The sequence below is a fragment of the Pocillopora verrucosa genome, chromosome 6 (genome assembly GCF_036669915.1).
Source record: "Pocillopora verrucosa isolate sample1 chromosome 6, ASM3666991v2, whole genome shotgun sequence".
Classification (NCBI taxonomy): Eukaryota; Metazoa; Cnidaria; class Anthozoa; order Scleractinia; family Pocilloporidae; genus Pocillopora; species Pocillopora verrucosa.
The window spans coordinates 19866660-19882050 of record NC_089317.1 but is presented as its reverse complement, the minus strand read 5'-3'; the positions used below and the strand labels follow the sequence as shown (position 1 = coordinate 19882050).

Genomic DNA, 15391 nt, shown 5'->3' with positions numbered 1-15391 from the left:
ACATTGACCCGATAAAAAGACAAATTCTCTTGACAAGTTCACGGGGAAATGAGGAGAAAGCAGAGGACGAACGCAAAACCATTCGGGACGCAAGCGAAGAGCGCGAGGCAAATGAGGTGGGGCTAGGAGGGAACATCCCTTGATTTTTGATTTGTCACCAGCCCTTCAGCGATCAGTCGGCGGAAGGCAAAAACAGAGGGCTATTATCATTACATCCTAGCCATTTAAATCGCAACCCACCCTTTTTTTGTCCAGCAAAGAGTTACAGCAACCATACCCGCCACCTCAAGCTTACCTCCATTAGTCGTTACTTCTATAGTCGCAGGAGGACCTTCACCAGCTTTATTGTATGGTGTTATTACAAATGAATATGTGCTATGCGAGAGCAGTGAATAAACAGTGTAATTATGTTGACTCGTCGTAACGAGGAGAATCGAGCCATCGGTGGTCAACTCATACACTTTATAACCCTAGAAAAATATAAACAGATAAATAAATGAAAAGGAGAAAACGCCGTCCATCTTCGCGTAATGAATAAGGCCTCTCAGACTTGGGCCCAATAAGACACTCTTCAAAGAGCCCCTTGCAAACGACTAATACCACACAGTGTTTTGCAGTAGCAAATGAGGGGATTAACTTTTCATACAAACATCCCAGGTCCAATTTGTTAACATCGAACCCTTCGTCAAGTTGCCCTGGCAATTACCAGTACCCATCAATAATCCAAGCAGAGTGAAGTGGGGAGGAATGTAGAAGAGTCACGTGTCTGGTTGTGGGGCGTGTGGTAAAGTCTCTGGAGCTGACTGGTGGGGTAAGGAGACTTTGTTAATCCAGAAGTCCTTGGTTCGATTCCTTTCAGAGACGTCGATTATTTTTTCTTCGTCCCACTCTCGCGGCATTTAATTGTGGCGGGATTGGTGAGAAAGAAGTACTGACTGAGAAGTAACATTTTGGTCTCTGGTGACCAAACATCAAGAACTCATTTCCTTTATATCATTCATATGATAAATACCAGCACAGGATGTGTAGGATTTCCCCAGACGAGTGTCACTGCAGTGTCATTCAGAAATGTGTAATGCGGTTTCTTTACTGGTGCTGAAATACGATAGAAAAGAGTTGGTCTTGCATGCATACTACTGGCTCAAGGCTAAGGAAATAACGAATTACCAGCCGCCAATGGTCTTAGATAATGCATCCGATAGGTTTTGAAAGAAGCAAGAGTTTTTTTTTCTCGCAAAGCAACGAAGTAAAGAAAAACCGATGCAATCGCAGATTACTTTCACCGCCCAGTAGAAATATTTTCTTATTGTTAATATTACCGACAATTTCATACAGAAATGCTTATTGAGCTGAACTGCCCAAAAAGGTCCGCCTAACCGAGAGCTGCTGTCAGCAATCTAACAGAATACAAGTTCGGATAGCTGGGTAACCTGTAGCAGGTTCTATGTCAATGGAGACAAGCAAAAGAGCAGGTAGGCGCAAAATGGCGGAAATGTTGCCGTTTTCCTTCTTAGCGTCGCCCATCCATCAACACTAGGGACTTTCAGAAAACCACGACGACGACGACGACGGCGACGAGAACGCAGCGAAACCAAAGATACAATACAATAGACAAAACAATACCTTAGCACGTGCATTTCTACGTCCTCTCGGCTAGAAAACCCCGCCAGCAACAACACGAACTCAGTATTATATTCACATATTACGCGGAGGGGAAGATGTCGCACCGTCAGAAACGGTAGACGCATCGAACTACTACTCAGTTTCATTGGCACAAAAAACGCAAATAGAGGGAAAAATGAAAGGTTAATGGCTTAACAAGAAGCCAAATATACCTGTCGGTTTTTGAACTACAGTTGGAATATACACAGGTTGCACCTTGGAATATTCACCATCACCATCACCACCCTTGTCTCCGGTGAAAGCTTTCACCTTTGAAAAACAAAATTAAACGCACTTTTATTTATTTCAACTCTTCAACATTCAAGGTCTGGTGCCCAATTCTCTCATTTCCATTTCCATGCAATTCTTCGTGACAAATAATTTGGTGGTATATCAAAACAACACCGTTACGCCACTTTTCTCCGGATAAACGAATCATAGTGCGGACGAAAATTTAACCATTTTCACGGAGGTTAAAATCCAGAAAACAGAGAGGATAATCCCAGTACTATAAACATACAAAGGAAACAATTGTTCTCTACTCATATTTAAATTCTCAGTATCGTTTGAACATAAGTTGGTCTTTACCAGCCACTCACGGAACAGGTCTGTAATACATTTGCACTGTATGAATGCATTATCGCTTAACCCTCTCAATCTCAAGATTTCACTGATAATTCTCCTACAGTCTGCAATGATTCTTAAGGTGTTAGTTCGAAGAATTTGGCATTACATCAGCAATTCCCTAGTTATTAGTTTTCTTTAGTCTCATTACTTGTATGCTTGATATCATATTAATGTTGTGAGGAGAAAGTCTGTCTTGGTCACTTGTGGGAGTTTAAAGGTAAAGAAAGAACTTACACCCATTTCCTCACCTTAATGCTATAATGAACTCCCTGTGTAAGATTAAGGGAAAGCGAATAGACATTGCCAGTTTCTTTGGTATGGAAATCAGCTTCACTGGTCATTTTGTATGCAACCTGTAAATAAAAATGAATAACAGTCAATCAATCCGTCAATCAATTAATTTATCTGTAGTCAATCTATCGATCAATCGATTAATTAATCAGTCAATTAATCAATCAATCAGTCAATCAATCAATCAGTCAATCAATCAATTGATCAATCAATCAATCAGTCAATCAATCAATCAATCAATCAGTCAATCAATCAGTCAATCAATCAGTCAATCAATCAGTCAATCAATCAGTCAATCAATCAATCAGTCAATCAATCAGTCAGTCAACCAATTGATCAATCATCAATCTATCAATTAATAAATAAATCACTCTGTCAATCAATCTATCTATAATTAATTGATCAATAATCAATCTATAAATCAATCAATCAGTCAATCGATCGATCAGTCAATTAATCCATCACTCAAAGAATTTATCAATCAATTAATCATTGAATAAATATATCTATCTATTTAAAAAACAATTTGTCAATTTGAACATCAAAATGTTTAATTCCTCAATGAACACACGATTCCTTTTACGATTGTTTTACCTCATAGTTCGTAATAAGGTGACAGTAAGTGGTTGGAGGATCCCAAGAAACTTGCAACGAATCGTCAGGTGCCAACAAAAGTCGCACATGCTGTGGTTTACTGGTTCCTAGAAAAAAACAAGCAATGACAGCCGTCAATTGTGCATCGAATGAAGTTGACACAGCCAACCTCATCCAAGCAGTTTGCACAAATTGCTGATCTCATTCTTGATTACTTCCACGCAAAGTCACACACCACACCAGTGAACAGACCCCGGACCTTTCTACTGCAGTTGCATGAAGGGTCTTTGGTTCACTCCACCCCCCTCCCCCACCCTGCCTCCCGCCTCACCACTTCTCTCACTGGGAGAGACGCTCTATTCAGACAGTATTGATTATTTGGTATCAGTTAGTTGAATGTATCTACATTACTTAGAGCAGCTGAGCAACCATGAAGCAATCACACACTTCACGAGCACTAATAACACTCACTAATAGATTTAGTTGTCGTTTTCACGGTCGAAGAGTATGGCCCTGGTTGAGCTCCGCTCACAAGGAGCTGAACCTTGAATTCATATTCTGAGCACGGCTGTAGAAATCTGATGACATAATAGTTGATGTTTGGGGATTCCTCTTGCTGCCAGCTCCCTGACATGGGCACAGAGTGTAGTCTGACAGCTCTAATAGGGAAAACATCCACAAAGGAAGAGGTAAGTTTTAAGTCTGGCAAAAGATACACGTTTTCCTCTGCGACACATTACAAGTTTTACCCACAGCTCCCAAAAGGAACCGGAAACTGCCTACTTTCACTTCAGTGTACTAGTTTTCAGTTTTAAATTCTGATGAAAAAATTTTAAATACCGTCAAAGAAATTTGCACTGCAGCCCATTGCCCGTTACAATGAAATTGAATGTATAATTTACTAGTCACAGCTTTAGATAGTAGAATAAACTCCATGTTCAAAATTTGCACATAGGTTTGTGCGAACGTCGCGGAACGCCTGGGACATTTAAACTGAATAGATCCCAATCTTATGTGCAATCCTCTGGCTGCCTACTATGTCTTGTATGTCTTCTAGTTTCAAACTAGTTGGCAGCCCTGTGCAGCATAACATTAAAATAATTTACTTCTTGTTCACTCACCGGTAAGAGACCCTGTACCCAGTAAAAGTCATTCCAGGGGGCTGGTAAGAAATTGGGCTCCACCTTATATGGACACTTGTTGCAGAGAGAGTACTTACTTGAACGCCTTTAACTTGCAAATTGGTACCTAACGAAAAACATAAAAACCCAGACACAAGGTTACTGACTTGGTAAAAACTTTTTTTTTCGATGTCTATTTGATTGGTTTGCTAGCAGTCCACCGTGAAGTACGAAAATTCCAGGGGGATGGCAATGGGATGTTGGGGCTTCTTATTTGATTTTGTCATCGATTCAGCCCTTTTGATCAGTAAGGTTCAATAAAGATAGATTGTGCTGTGACTCAACGAGTAGGCATATTACATTTGTCTCTTTATCGATGTTCCGCTACTTCATCATAAAAGCGCAGATATAAGTTCCCAGGTGATATCTTGAACCAAAAAAGCACATCGCACTAAATACGATATAAACAAGAAAATAAAGGAGAGAAAAAACGCTAATCCGAAAAATGATACTCTCGCCAAGTTTTCAGCAAACCATTTAAAGGTCAGTTGGCAAAGCATTCAATAAAAAATTCAGTAATCAAATGTTGCAACAATTTTTCTACGACTCTCTTGACTTGTAGAGAAAATCCGTTTTCGATAATTATTTGCAAAAACCATGAACGATAAAAACGTTTTCTAGTTGTTTTATTGTTTCTTTTTCTTCAAACTGATCATTATCTTTTTCCTTGATTATTGTTTGTTTGGTTTCTTGCTAAATTGCTATTTTGCTTTTGATTTGTTTTGTTTTAGTTCTTTTTCATTCTTATCGCCTGCCAAAACTTTCGACCTCTAGACTACGCAAAGACGATACGACAACAAGTCAGAAATTATAATGGGTACTCACTGCAGTTCCTCTCATCACTACCATCGAGGCAATCCGGGATGTGATCACACCTCCGTGAAACAGGTAAACACTGGGTTTTGTCGCACCAAAAGCCTGAGCAAGTTCCTAGAGAATATCCAAAAAAAAAAAAAAAAAAAGGCGAGGGTCAATTCTTTACACCGGCATACCTTAGTTTTCACATATGCGTGCGTAGCGAAACTCCATATTTAATAAAATTCTTTCACTAATAGATATGACTACGATGGTTTGGTACACTTCACGATAGTAATGAACTAAATCTGTGCGTCACATACTCGTATGTGAATCCAAAATAACAGTATAGTGACACATTTATTAACGCGGCGCCAATTTATTTGGAAAGCTCAAGATGGAGAACAGTCGCTTGCATCACCCTGCCCGAAATCCGTATTCGCGATAGGACCACAGAAGTTTCGGTGAGTGGTCTTCAAGGATGAAATTATGGTGTTAAAAAGATTTTTAAAACCCCTACAGTAAGACGGTCTGCAGAAATATTTGAAAGCTTTACTTTTCTACTTTCTACGTCTTAACCTAAGGAGAAAAAACCGTGCCAATTTTGGATTTTTCCAACATGCGGCCATTTTACTATAGTATTGCTGCTGTTTTTTAACGTTTTTGAGCTCTGATTCCGTGGTTCGTCTGTAGGACTGCTCCACCTTCTAAACCAAACAGATGGAGTACTAAAACCAATCGCTACGTGAACACCTACTTTCCCACGCATCAGGCTATCTTCATGTGTTTAATTTGAATTCTTACTGGCTCCGCGTGATCCTTTCTTTTGTTCTGATTGGTTGTTGAGATTACTTTACTATGATTTCACCATCACTCGAGAGAGAGGCGCGTCAGAAGAACATGACGCAAAACAAAGAAGTCACAATTATAGTTTTTTAACAAGGTATAAGATCAGAAAATGTTGCCAAGTCTTCACTTCAATTTGGCCAATAACTTCATTCTCTGCACGACTATTTTCCAGCTTAAGTTGTAAACGAGCCTCACTTAAGGTCTCCCCACGACGATACAATCCTCGAATAAAAAAATCAGGTTCTGTTTAATCAAACTAAAACTTTTCATTCCCCTATCATCACCCACCCCACCCAAAGGGACCTTCTGGTGGAGACACAAATGACCATGCCACATTTCAGCACCAATTCATTACAACGTATTGAGGGAGACAAAATGTGTTGTATCCTTCTTCTTACCACAGCCGGCCTCATCTGAACCATCACCACACTGATCCCTTCCATCGCACACAAAAGAGCGGGGAAGACAACCGCCATTAGTACATTGATACTGGTCACTTGAGCACGTGATGGGTACTCTGGTAGTTTCTTTGAGTAAAGTAATGAGAACAATTTCAGTTAGTGAGTGGGTATGTTAGGGTACGTTTCACCAACTAAAAAAAAAACTTTTTTTCGAACAGGACATTGAACAAACAGGGCAATTTGAGGAGATCTTCAAATGGCAAAGGAAATTCGTCCGAGAACTTTATGCGATGACAAAAATGGTAATATGTTGGCTACCTCAAAAGGAAATATCATTGAACGCATTTGATAGGATGCTTGTTGTAGACTGAAAAAAGTGAAGGGATACAAAAATTTATCTTACAAGAAAAGATAACTGAGAGAAAAGAAAGAGCAACATTTAAGAAACATATGGGAAAGGAACAAAAATCCAACAAAAAGCTGAAGAATCAGCACTGAGGAGACAAGTTATCCGTAGTGTGATTAAATATACGACGTCCAATAAGATGGTAAATTCAGATTTCCGGAGAACAAACTGTTCAGGAAAAGAAAAACTACTAAATTAACGTATGACGAAAAAATTTTAAATCATACTTGGACAATTCTCTGGCCTTTCATCCCAACTCTGTGGACAATTAGGTTGTCCATCACACAACCACTCCGTTTTAATGCAGATTACAAACTTTGTTTGTCCGCAATGAAGCCAGCCATTTGGACAGGGTGCCGGGGCAGTGGAGGGCGCCACTGTTGTTACGTGAGCAGCTAGAATATGGCGAAAGAATAAAATTTTGAGCACTGGCAGTTATGAATAAATATTTTCTTTCGCATGAACATTGGGATTGATGTGTAATTTCAATTCATGATAAATGAAAATGTTCCGAGTGCATTAACTGGTAATTTCCGAAAGCAAAGATCTTGAGGAACACAGTGAAAGAGCGCTATGAGGCGGTGATCTTCATGCTTTTAAACTGTCCTCTTGAGTTTCAAGTTGATTGGGTAACTAAGTCGCCAGTTATAGTTACTTCAAGGATTCGAGTGAAAAGAATTCACGAAGAAGTTCTACAACACTTTAAGACTAAGATGAAAAGCTGGATGATCTGGAAACTGATTATGAGTGAGCAGGGAGAACAACTTTAAACCTATTTCGCTATGCAAACCATTGATTTTCTACACAACAATGTGGGTTCACTTTAGAAAGAGAGGAAGTTCTACTCACAGCATCCTCTTTCATCACTGTTATCCCCACAGTCATCTCGCCCATTGCACTTGTATCCATTGTTAATACATTGGCCACTATCACAAGTGAATTCCCAGAAATGGCAGGGTCTATGTGGTGATGTTGTCGTATTTACAGAAGGCGTTCGAGTTGTACCTACCAATAGGGAAGATTGAGATGTTATTAAAAAGCCTATCAGCATGTAGCATTCCGCAGAGTTTGGACATAACCCTTCCCTAGCAAACAACACAATCATACGGGGATGCAAAATATTTCTTCAAGCATTATTTTGTGGTCGAAGGGATGCGATAAATTTTAAACTATAGCTCCTGTTTGTTCGACTTACAGTCCAACCTGTATTACGCGGCACCGTATAAAGCGGTTTCCCCTAATTAATGTCAATTTCACCTCTATTAAGCGGTCGTGGTCGCCCAACGGCCTGTTTTTATTGTCCTCCACCCAAGTCTAACGGTCACCGACAGCACAACCACTCAAAACTAAGAATAATCTCTCAGGTAATCGTAAATCGATGCTCCTCTCCCCTTATCAAAGTAACTGGTACTTTCGAGCGAGATTCTGTACATGAAATGGTCAACCATGCCATAAAGTGGCGTCGTTATCGTTGTTTATAATACCCCTCATCTGTGGAACCTGTATTAAGGAGTCACCCCGCCCACTCCCGCTCAATGCAGGTTTGACTGTATTAACTTATTTCCTCCGATTTTTTCCAGAACCAAGCACACACAGTGTGGTTGCATACGAAAGGGTTGGCTGTAAAGTAACATGTCAAGCCACGGGACCTTTAATAGCGCTATTTTGCTTTAGTTTCCGTGTGTGATCTCCTATCCAAATACATACCACAGTACCACTCATCTGAATTATCTCCACAATCATTGACACCATCACAGACATCCCACTGGAAAACACAGTGTCTATTGTTGCACTGGTATTCCCAACTGCTGCAGTTCGTAGATGGGGTCCAGGGTATTGTAGAAACGGGTGGACGAGTTGTATCTACAAAAAAAGATTAGAAGATACGAGAAACGAGCTGACAAATTGATCCTCGGCAAAAATTGTGGATAAGCCACAGGCAGTATTAGCTATCTCTTTTCCTATTTACTTAATTTAACTACTTCTTACTTTTGGGAGGGAGAGCTTTGGGCGAGAAGAGATAAGAACGAGAAGAGCTAAGAACTAGAGAGAGTAAAATTGAAACCAAAAAAGCCTAGAACGAAATGATTTTGGATCGAGGAGAGACTGGTACGAGAGACTGGGATCTCAAGAGAGTCAAAGAGAACTCAGGATGAACAAAATCGCGGGCGACCAAGTCGAGATGGGTTTTAGCTTTGCATCTGATTAGTTGAGCGAATGGCACGAGCTTTCTGGAACAATCAACAAGCGAAATAAGGTAAAACCAATTGAATACCGGACTGCTTTAGATAAGCAATCAAAAATTACTCTACAGCGAACTTACAGGTACAGCCTTGTTCATCAGAACCATTCCCGCAGTCATTTTCCCCATCACATTTCCATGAACCAGGGATGCAATGTCCATTTGTACAACTGAACTGCGTTGAGGAGCATGTGCGTGCTGTGGAATGAATAGAAATAGGAAGACTTCTGTAACGGATACTTCAAAAGAGTAATTCACAAAAGTAACTGTTATAGAAAAATTAATTTCCCCAAATTTCTTCGACTGTAAAGTACAATACCTTTTTTTTCCCAGACTCATCCAACCTCACTGCCCGAAATGTGGAATCATTATGCATAAACGACTGAATCGCATAGCTGCCGCAGTGATTAGCAGCAATACTTCTCTTCGAGAGGGTGTCATTGCCAGTTACCTACGCCAACCCTCACCCTGCTTCCAACCCCGCCCGCCCGCGGTTACCATCAAGCCACTAGGCACCCTTGCCAGACGAACGATGAAAGATTATTTAATAACGATTCAACATGACGAAACAAACAGAAGAGAACTAGATAAGGTGAAGAAGTGAAGGAATAAATTGTACGGCAAATGAAGGGAACAATGCTTGAAATCTAGTTGACATACCGCTGCAGCTGCTTGGCTCGTCGGATCCGTCTCCACAGTCTTGATCGCCATCACATTTCCAGCGGCTCGGAATACATCGGCCATTGTTGCAAGCGAACTGGGATGAATGGCAGGATGCGGGTCCTACTGTTGTGACTGGTGCTGAAAACAATCACATGGATGTATATTAACAAAAAATACAAGCATGATTCACCGCCAATCATGTCCATGTTGCAGTACCTTGCATACTTCTCAAGGTCAAATATTTTAATTCGTTTGTTTCTTTTTGGGGAAAGAGAGAAGAAGCTGAGAGGGGAGGGAGGGGAGGGAGGGGAGGGAGGGTAGGGAAGGGGATGAGAGGTGAGGGAGGGGAAGGAGGGGAAGGGGTGAGAGGTGAGGGAGGGGTGAGAGGTGAGGGAGGGGAGGGAGGGGAGGGATACCCTCCTTTTTTGTATTGTAGATTGTAACTGACTCTTAAATTGGTTTACTTGAACAGAGCCATATTGTATTAACTGTGGAGTACCATGGCAGCTTCGGTCAAAATTCTGGTTCGTTCGCCCAAGTAACAAATCACCCGTGAGGTTCTGAAGCGTATGCAATGAACATGGTAAATGAGCACTAAGTCAAATACCGTTGTGAAAGGTGATTTATCGAAGGATGTTGAATGTGAGCGTAAGTATACATAGTTTTGCCTCGTGTTTCTTTGTGATCGCAGATGACAACGTGCAGTAGGCATCAAAGAAAGATGCTTTTTAGTTTTGTCACGACCGGGGAACAGAATTTTGAGAACTCAAGGGGAATCGAACCTTAGACATACAGATTCCGTGCTCTGATGACCTCAGTGTCATTAAGCTTCATAGAACTCTAAGGTAAGCTAGGCTTACTATTAGAAGGTAACGTTACGGCATCCCAAGCTATGCGTGGACCCATTACAAAGTTATGTCTGTAATGTTTGCTGGTAACTAAGGTAAATAATATCTCTTTCGGAAAAAAAATTCACCACGCATTTCTACCTGGCGTACATCCCCGTTCATCAGAGCCATCACGGCAGTCGTCGTCAAAATCACAACGCCAACGGTTTGGAATGCAGCGTTTGTTGTCACATGTAAATTTATCTGGTCCACAGGAAGGATACGCTGGATAAAGGAGAGATAAAACACGTAAAAATTACTTACATTATACCAGGCACAATCATATTAGTCATAATGTATTGCGAGGTGTAGTTACTGTTACAATGATCATTACGTCCTTAAGCTTGCTAACCCATTACACCCAAAACTTATTTGGCATATTCTCCATACTGCTCTCAGTACATTTTTAGGGCGCTGACAAGGAGAACTTGTTTAACAATCAAGAGCTTCTTTAGTAAGTGATCACTTCCCTTATTCTCGTGTCCTTAATGTTTGACTCATGGGGTGATATTGAAAGGAAAAATAAGATGCTAATCACTCTCAGGGGTGAATGACAGCCAAGCCGCGGTTTGGTTCCTTTTTTTGCAATACGTGGCATCACCTTCCACTCAAAACTCTTCAACCTCCAAGAGTGACTAGCATCTAATTTTTCCTTACAGTATTATCCTAATGATCACAAACTAAAGACGCTCTGTAACTGTTTAAGACAAATTCTCTTTGTGGACAGCATAGGAAATGTATAAATGAAAGTAAGGAGAATATCCATACTGATGCCATGGTGTCAATCCTTCGGTTCATTCTCATCGCTCTTTTGATTTTCCCTTTCTCGCTAACCTAACATTCCGTGAGTTTCCCTTCACAGTGAGGACTATTCCAACAGGACTGATATTCGCTCCCAGTTTTCTCACTTTTGCCATTTGCCAGTCCTAATACACTACAATCTCCAAATGTACAGAAGTCTTTTTACTGACAACCAATTTCTTTCAGAATTGGATAAAGGTGTCTGCTTTAAAACTTCATAGAAACGAATAAATCTGAACACAAAAAGTAAGTCTTGGGTGGTTTCTCTCGTCAGACAAAGCAAGGCTAGAGTGAACTGGATAAGCGCTATGCAAGCACTGAGGCTGTTATTATCATTATTATTACTATTATTACTATTATTATTGCTATTATTATTACTACTATTATTGTTATTATTACGGCAATGGAAAAAGTTGCCAGCGTAAACATTTCATCTTATAACTTAAAATTTCAGGCCAGCCTTATGGCAGTTTTTCTCATCAGACATTTCAAAGCAATTGCGTATAGTAAAAGATAGAGTTCCCAGCATAAAATTATTTTTCAAAAAAGGGTCATTCTTACCGCAGTTTCTCTCATCAGACATATCATGACAATCATCATCGTGGTCACACTTCCAGGACGCCGAGATACAACGGCCATTGTCACATGTGAACTGTGTCGAGCTGCAGGTGTCGTACGCTGTAAAACAAAATTTATATGCTTTTATTAGCTTATCTAACCACTTAACATCCAAAGAAAATAATCAAATAGCAATCAATATGAATTTATTATTACTTGAAAAGACGAAGTCTTCACTCATGGAAAACATCAATTTTAATAAGCCAAGGGGGGAATAATACTGGAATTGAAGCACGAGTCCGATGGCATCTTTTACACAATTCAATATTTTTTGTAATCCACCTGTCGGGATTTAACTTTTCAGAAGCGTTTCTATCAATCGCTCTCAGCACTCATGTAAACGTTTAAATTCCTACTGAACACGACACCGTGAATCTAGAAGCATCAGCTAATGGCAGGCTACATAACTGTGGTATCAGTGAGCAAAGGTGCAAGGCCTGCCTTCACAGGGGGGAGCGGGGGGCAGAATGTACTTGTAACAAGAGCTGGCTGATGATTAACATTAACAAATGCCAGCTATTTAGGTATTGTTAAGCAATATTTTAGGTTTAGGATTTCCTTGACTTTAAACTCAAAGTGCAAACTATGAATCCTCAATGGTACCTTAAGTGATGAATGGGGAATAAAAACCCTTAAACTCCGAAGATCTCAACATCAATTCTCCTTACTGTCTAACAAATTTCTCACAAATCTACCGCTAAGAATTCGGAGTGCAATCAAACTGTATCTTCAAGTGGGTATTTTTCTTTCTTCAAATTCACTAACAGATCCTATGCTGGCGTGTTTCTGTTCAGTGACAGATCACAGATGACGTCAAAATGTGGTAAGAACAAAGAGTTGGCACAGGACGCCCAGTCGAGTGAGTCACTGATGTTCTTCCCAAATTTTGACGTGTTCTATGATCTTTTACTAGACAGACGCACGGCAACATACAGATCTACTTGTTTCAAATGATAAAAGGGCAAAATGTGGTCGATGGTGAATTCAGCTACGCGTCTGTCCACAGTTAACCCTTTAACCCCTATGAGTGACTAGCATCTAATTTCTCCTTACAATATCACCCTTTAATCAAACATTAAGGAAATGATCACCAACTAATGCAGCTCTTGATTATTAAACAAATTCTCTTCGTCAGCACCTTGGGAAATGTATGGTGAATAGTATAGAGAATGTGGATACTGATGTTAGGGGGTAAAGGGTTAAGAACCAATCAAAATACGTGTATAATTCAGCTTATCATGCAAATTCTCAAAGTAACTAAGCGTGTTACATACGGCAATTTTGTTCATCAGAATTGTCCCCGCAATCATTGTCATGGTCACACTTCCAGTGGGATGGGATGCATCTGCTGTTGGTACACTTGAATTCATTCGGATCACAAGTGCCAGCTACAAAAGTTACAAAGAATTGATACAACAACATGTAATCGATTGATAATAGATTATCGATCCTCGAAGTTTTCGAAAATCGTAAATCAAGTTTTACGTTTCGAAGATCGAGTTCCCAGGGATTTACATTTGACTATTATTGGGTATTTCTAGGTACAACTAATACGATATTTTTAATAAGAGTGCTTCGATCCAGTTAACTTACAGGTTGACCCAATGTACCTTCATGATACTCCTAAACACAGCTTTTAACGGAGGCAAGACTGGGAGCCTGACTAAATCTTCCCTACGAAATAACGTCGTCACAGTAATGGCAAAGTACTCACTTCTTGTGGTACACTCTCCGTTACTGTCCATGTATTCACCGGTTTGGCATTCACACATCACAATTCCAGACACAGATGTCACAGTTCTCATGTTATCGGGACATGCACAAGCATAGCTGTTTGGTACTGCTAAGCACAGGTGAGTACAGAGTTTGAGCTGAGAGCAAGAGTTGTTACCTGACGATTTAAAACCAAATATTCAGTGTCAGCTTTCACTCCAGAGAGAGGAACTCTATGGATCAATATCAGTATCTAATCATCTACACACCTACCCCTTCCCTAAAAATTAACTCCAACTTGTTATTGGTTGATTGTTGTTGGGTTAGGGGAGGGGTATGTTTGCAGTTCCCCCCATAGTGATTACATTGATTCAATTCTATCGCCAGAAATTTTTTCGGTAAAAACATAAATACAGCAGTTTCTCGAGGCTTGAGCACTTGCTAAAGTAAGAGGACTGTAGTAACTTTAGGACCAGCTACGTCATGGTTTGACCAGAAATTACCCAATTCGTTGAAATAAAACTTCACAGGTGTAACAAATGATAATAATTATTAAGAATGATCCTTTAGGTCGAATTTTGTTCACATAAATGGGAATGGAGCATTAAGTGTGGGGATATTTTGTAGAGAATTTTGTAAGCGCCATTTCGTGATTATAAAGGAAACCGTTACATCATACGATCCAAAATGGGGTCTACCAGGAAATTTATACATCGACATTACTTGAATTCTTTACCTGCTTTTAAACATTTCAGTTGTTTCCCATATGTTCTAATAAGTGGTCATAATACAAGACGTTTTATCAGATGAAATTAAGGGATCCTTAATTACAACCTATTTACAACTACTCGTTTCAGTAGTGTTCTTAGCTGCGAGTATCCCTTAATTTCATCTTTCCACCGCAGTGCAAATATGTGAATTTTCATATATCTAAAATCTTTACGTTTTATCAGTTTAACCCTTTCACTCCCAAAAGTGGTTAAAATGTTACTCCTCCTCATAATATCCATACATTATCCACCAAATTGGTAATGAGAATACTCAAACTTATCAGATAGAAATTATCTTGATCTAACACCAAATTCTCAAAACCAATTTACAAGGAAAGGTAGAGCAGCTAGAGGGGAGAATTAACAACCAGATCTTGGGAGTTGAACGGTTAACTGCACTTTAACTCGTTCCATATCTGAACGCTTCCTTTCAAATCAACAAACGACGAGCCTTACTAACCTATCTGGGCATCTTCGTGGAAAACTTTCACGTCCATAAGACCACGCACACCCGACTTGATAGTCTGCCGAGCACCACCGTCTCGTTTGTTCGCCTTTTTAATCGACTGCGTTGACCAGTCATCCCAGTAGATTGAATCTTTGAACACAGATATCGAGTACGGATGGGGAAGTCCCCTGCTGGTTATTACCTAAGAAACACGGAAATGTTTATGGTCTTTCAGTTTATCTTTATATACAAAATAATACGTACGCTATGACTAAAGGGGGATCGGACAGGGAAAAACATAACTCAAGGTCTCGTGACCGATAGCTAAATATTTTCCGTCCAGCCCGAACTTACTCAGTCAATAAGCGTTTTATCATATGACCATCGTCCGTTCTTTTTCTTACTTTTTCCTCTCAGCCCGCAGCTTGTGGGGCCTTATGATT

The 15391-nt window shown here is 40.0% G+C and overlaps 1 protein-coding gene across 1 annotated transcript in view; it reads right to left on the bottom strand.

Annotated features, from left to right (window-relative positions):
• Positions 1 to 15391, bottom strand: part of LOC131792493 (sortilin-related receptor) — a 48018-nt gene that overhangs the window by 14863 nt on the left and 17764 nt on the right. Inside the window, exons 18-36 of the mRNA XM_059109876.2 lie at positions 14961 to 15150; positions 13732 to 13908; positions 13292 to 13405; positions 11961 to 12077; positions 10701 to 10823; positions 9709 to 9849; positions 9130 to 9246; positions 8514 to 8669; positions 7656 to 7811; positions 7034 to 7201; positions 6398 to 6526; positions 5181 to 5285; positions 4296 to 4422; positions 3646 to 3833; positions 3175 to 3281; positions 2538 to 2642; positions 1836 to 1932; positions 1013 to 1095; positions 296 to 470 (exon numbers count right to left, since the gene is read on the bottom strand). Coding sequence (XP_058965859.2) covers positions 296 to 470; positions 1013 to 1095; positions 1836 to 1932; positions 2538 to 2642; positions 3175 to 3281; positions 3646 to 3833; positions 4296 to 4422; positions 5181 to 5285; positions 6398 to 6526; positions 7034 to 7201; positions 7656 to 7811; positions 8514 to 8669; positions 9130 to 9246; positions 9709 to 9849; positions 10701 to 10823; positions 11961 to 12077; positions 13292 to 13405; positions 13732 to 13908; positions 14961 to 15150 — 2575 coding nt within the window. The remainder of the gene's footprint in view (positions 1 to 295; positions 471 to 1012; positions 1096 to 1835; positions 1933 to 2537; positions 2643 to 3174; positions 3282 to 3645; positions 3834 to 4295; positions 4423 to 5180; positions 5286 to 6397; positions 6527 to 7033; positions 7202 to 7655; positions 7812 to 8513; positions 8670 to 9129; positions 9247 to 9708; positions 9850 to 10700; positions 10824 to 11960; positions 12078 to 13291; positions 13406 to 13731; positions 13909 to 14960; positions 15151 to 15391) is intronic.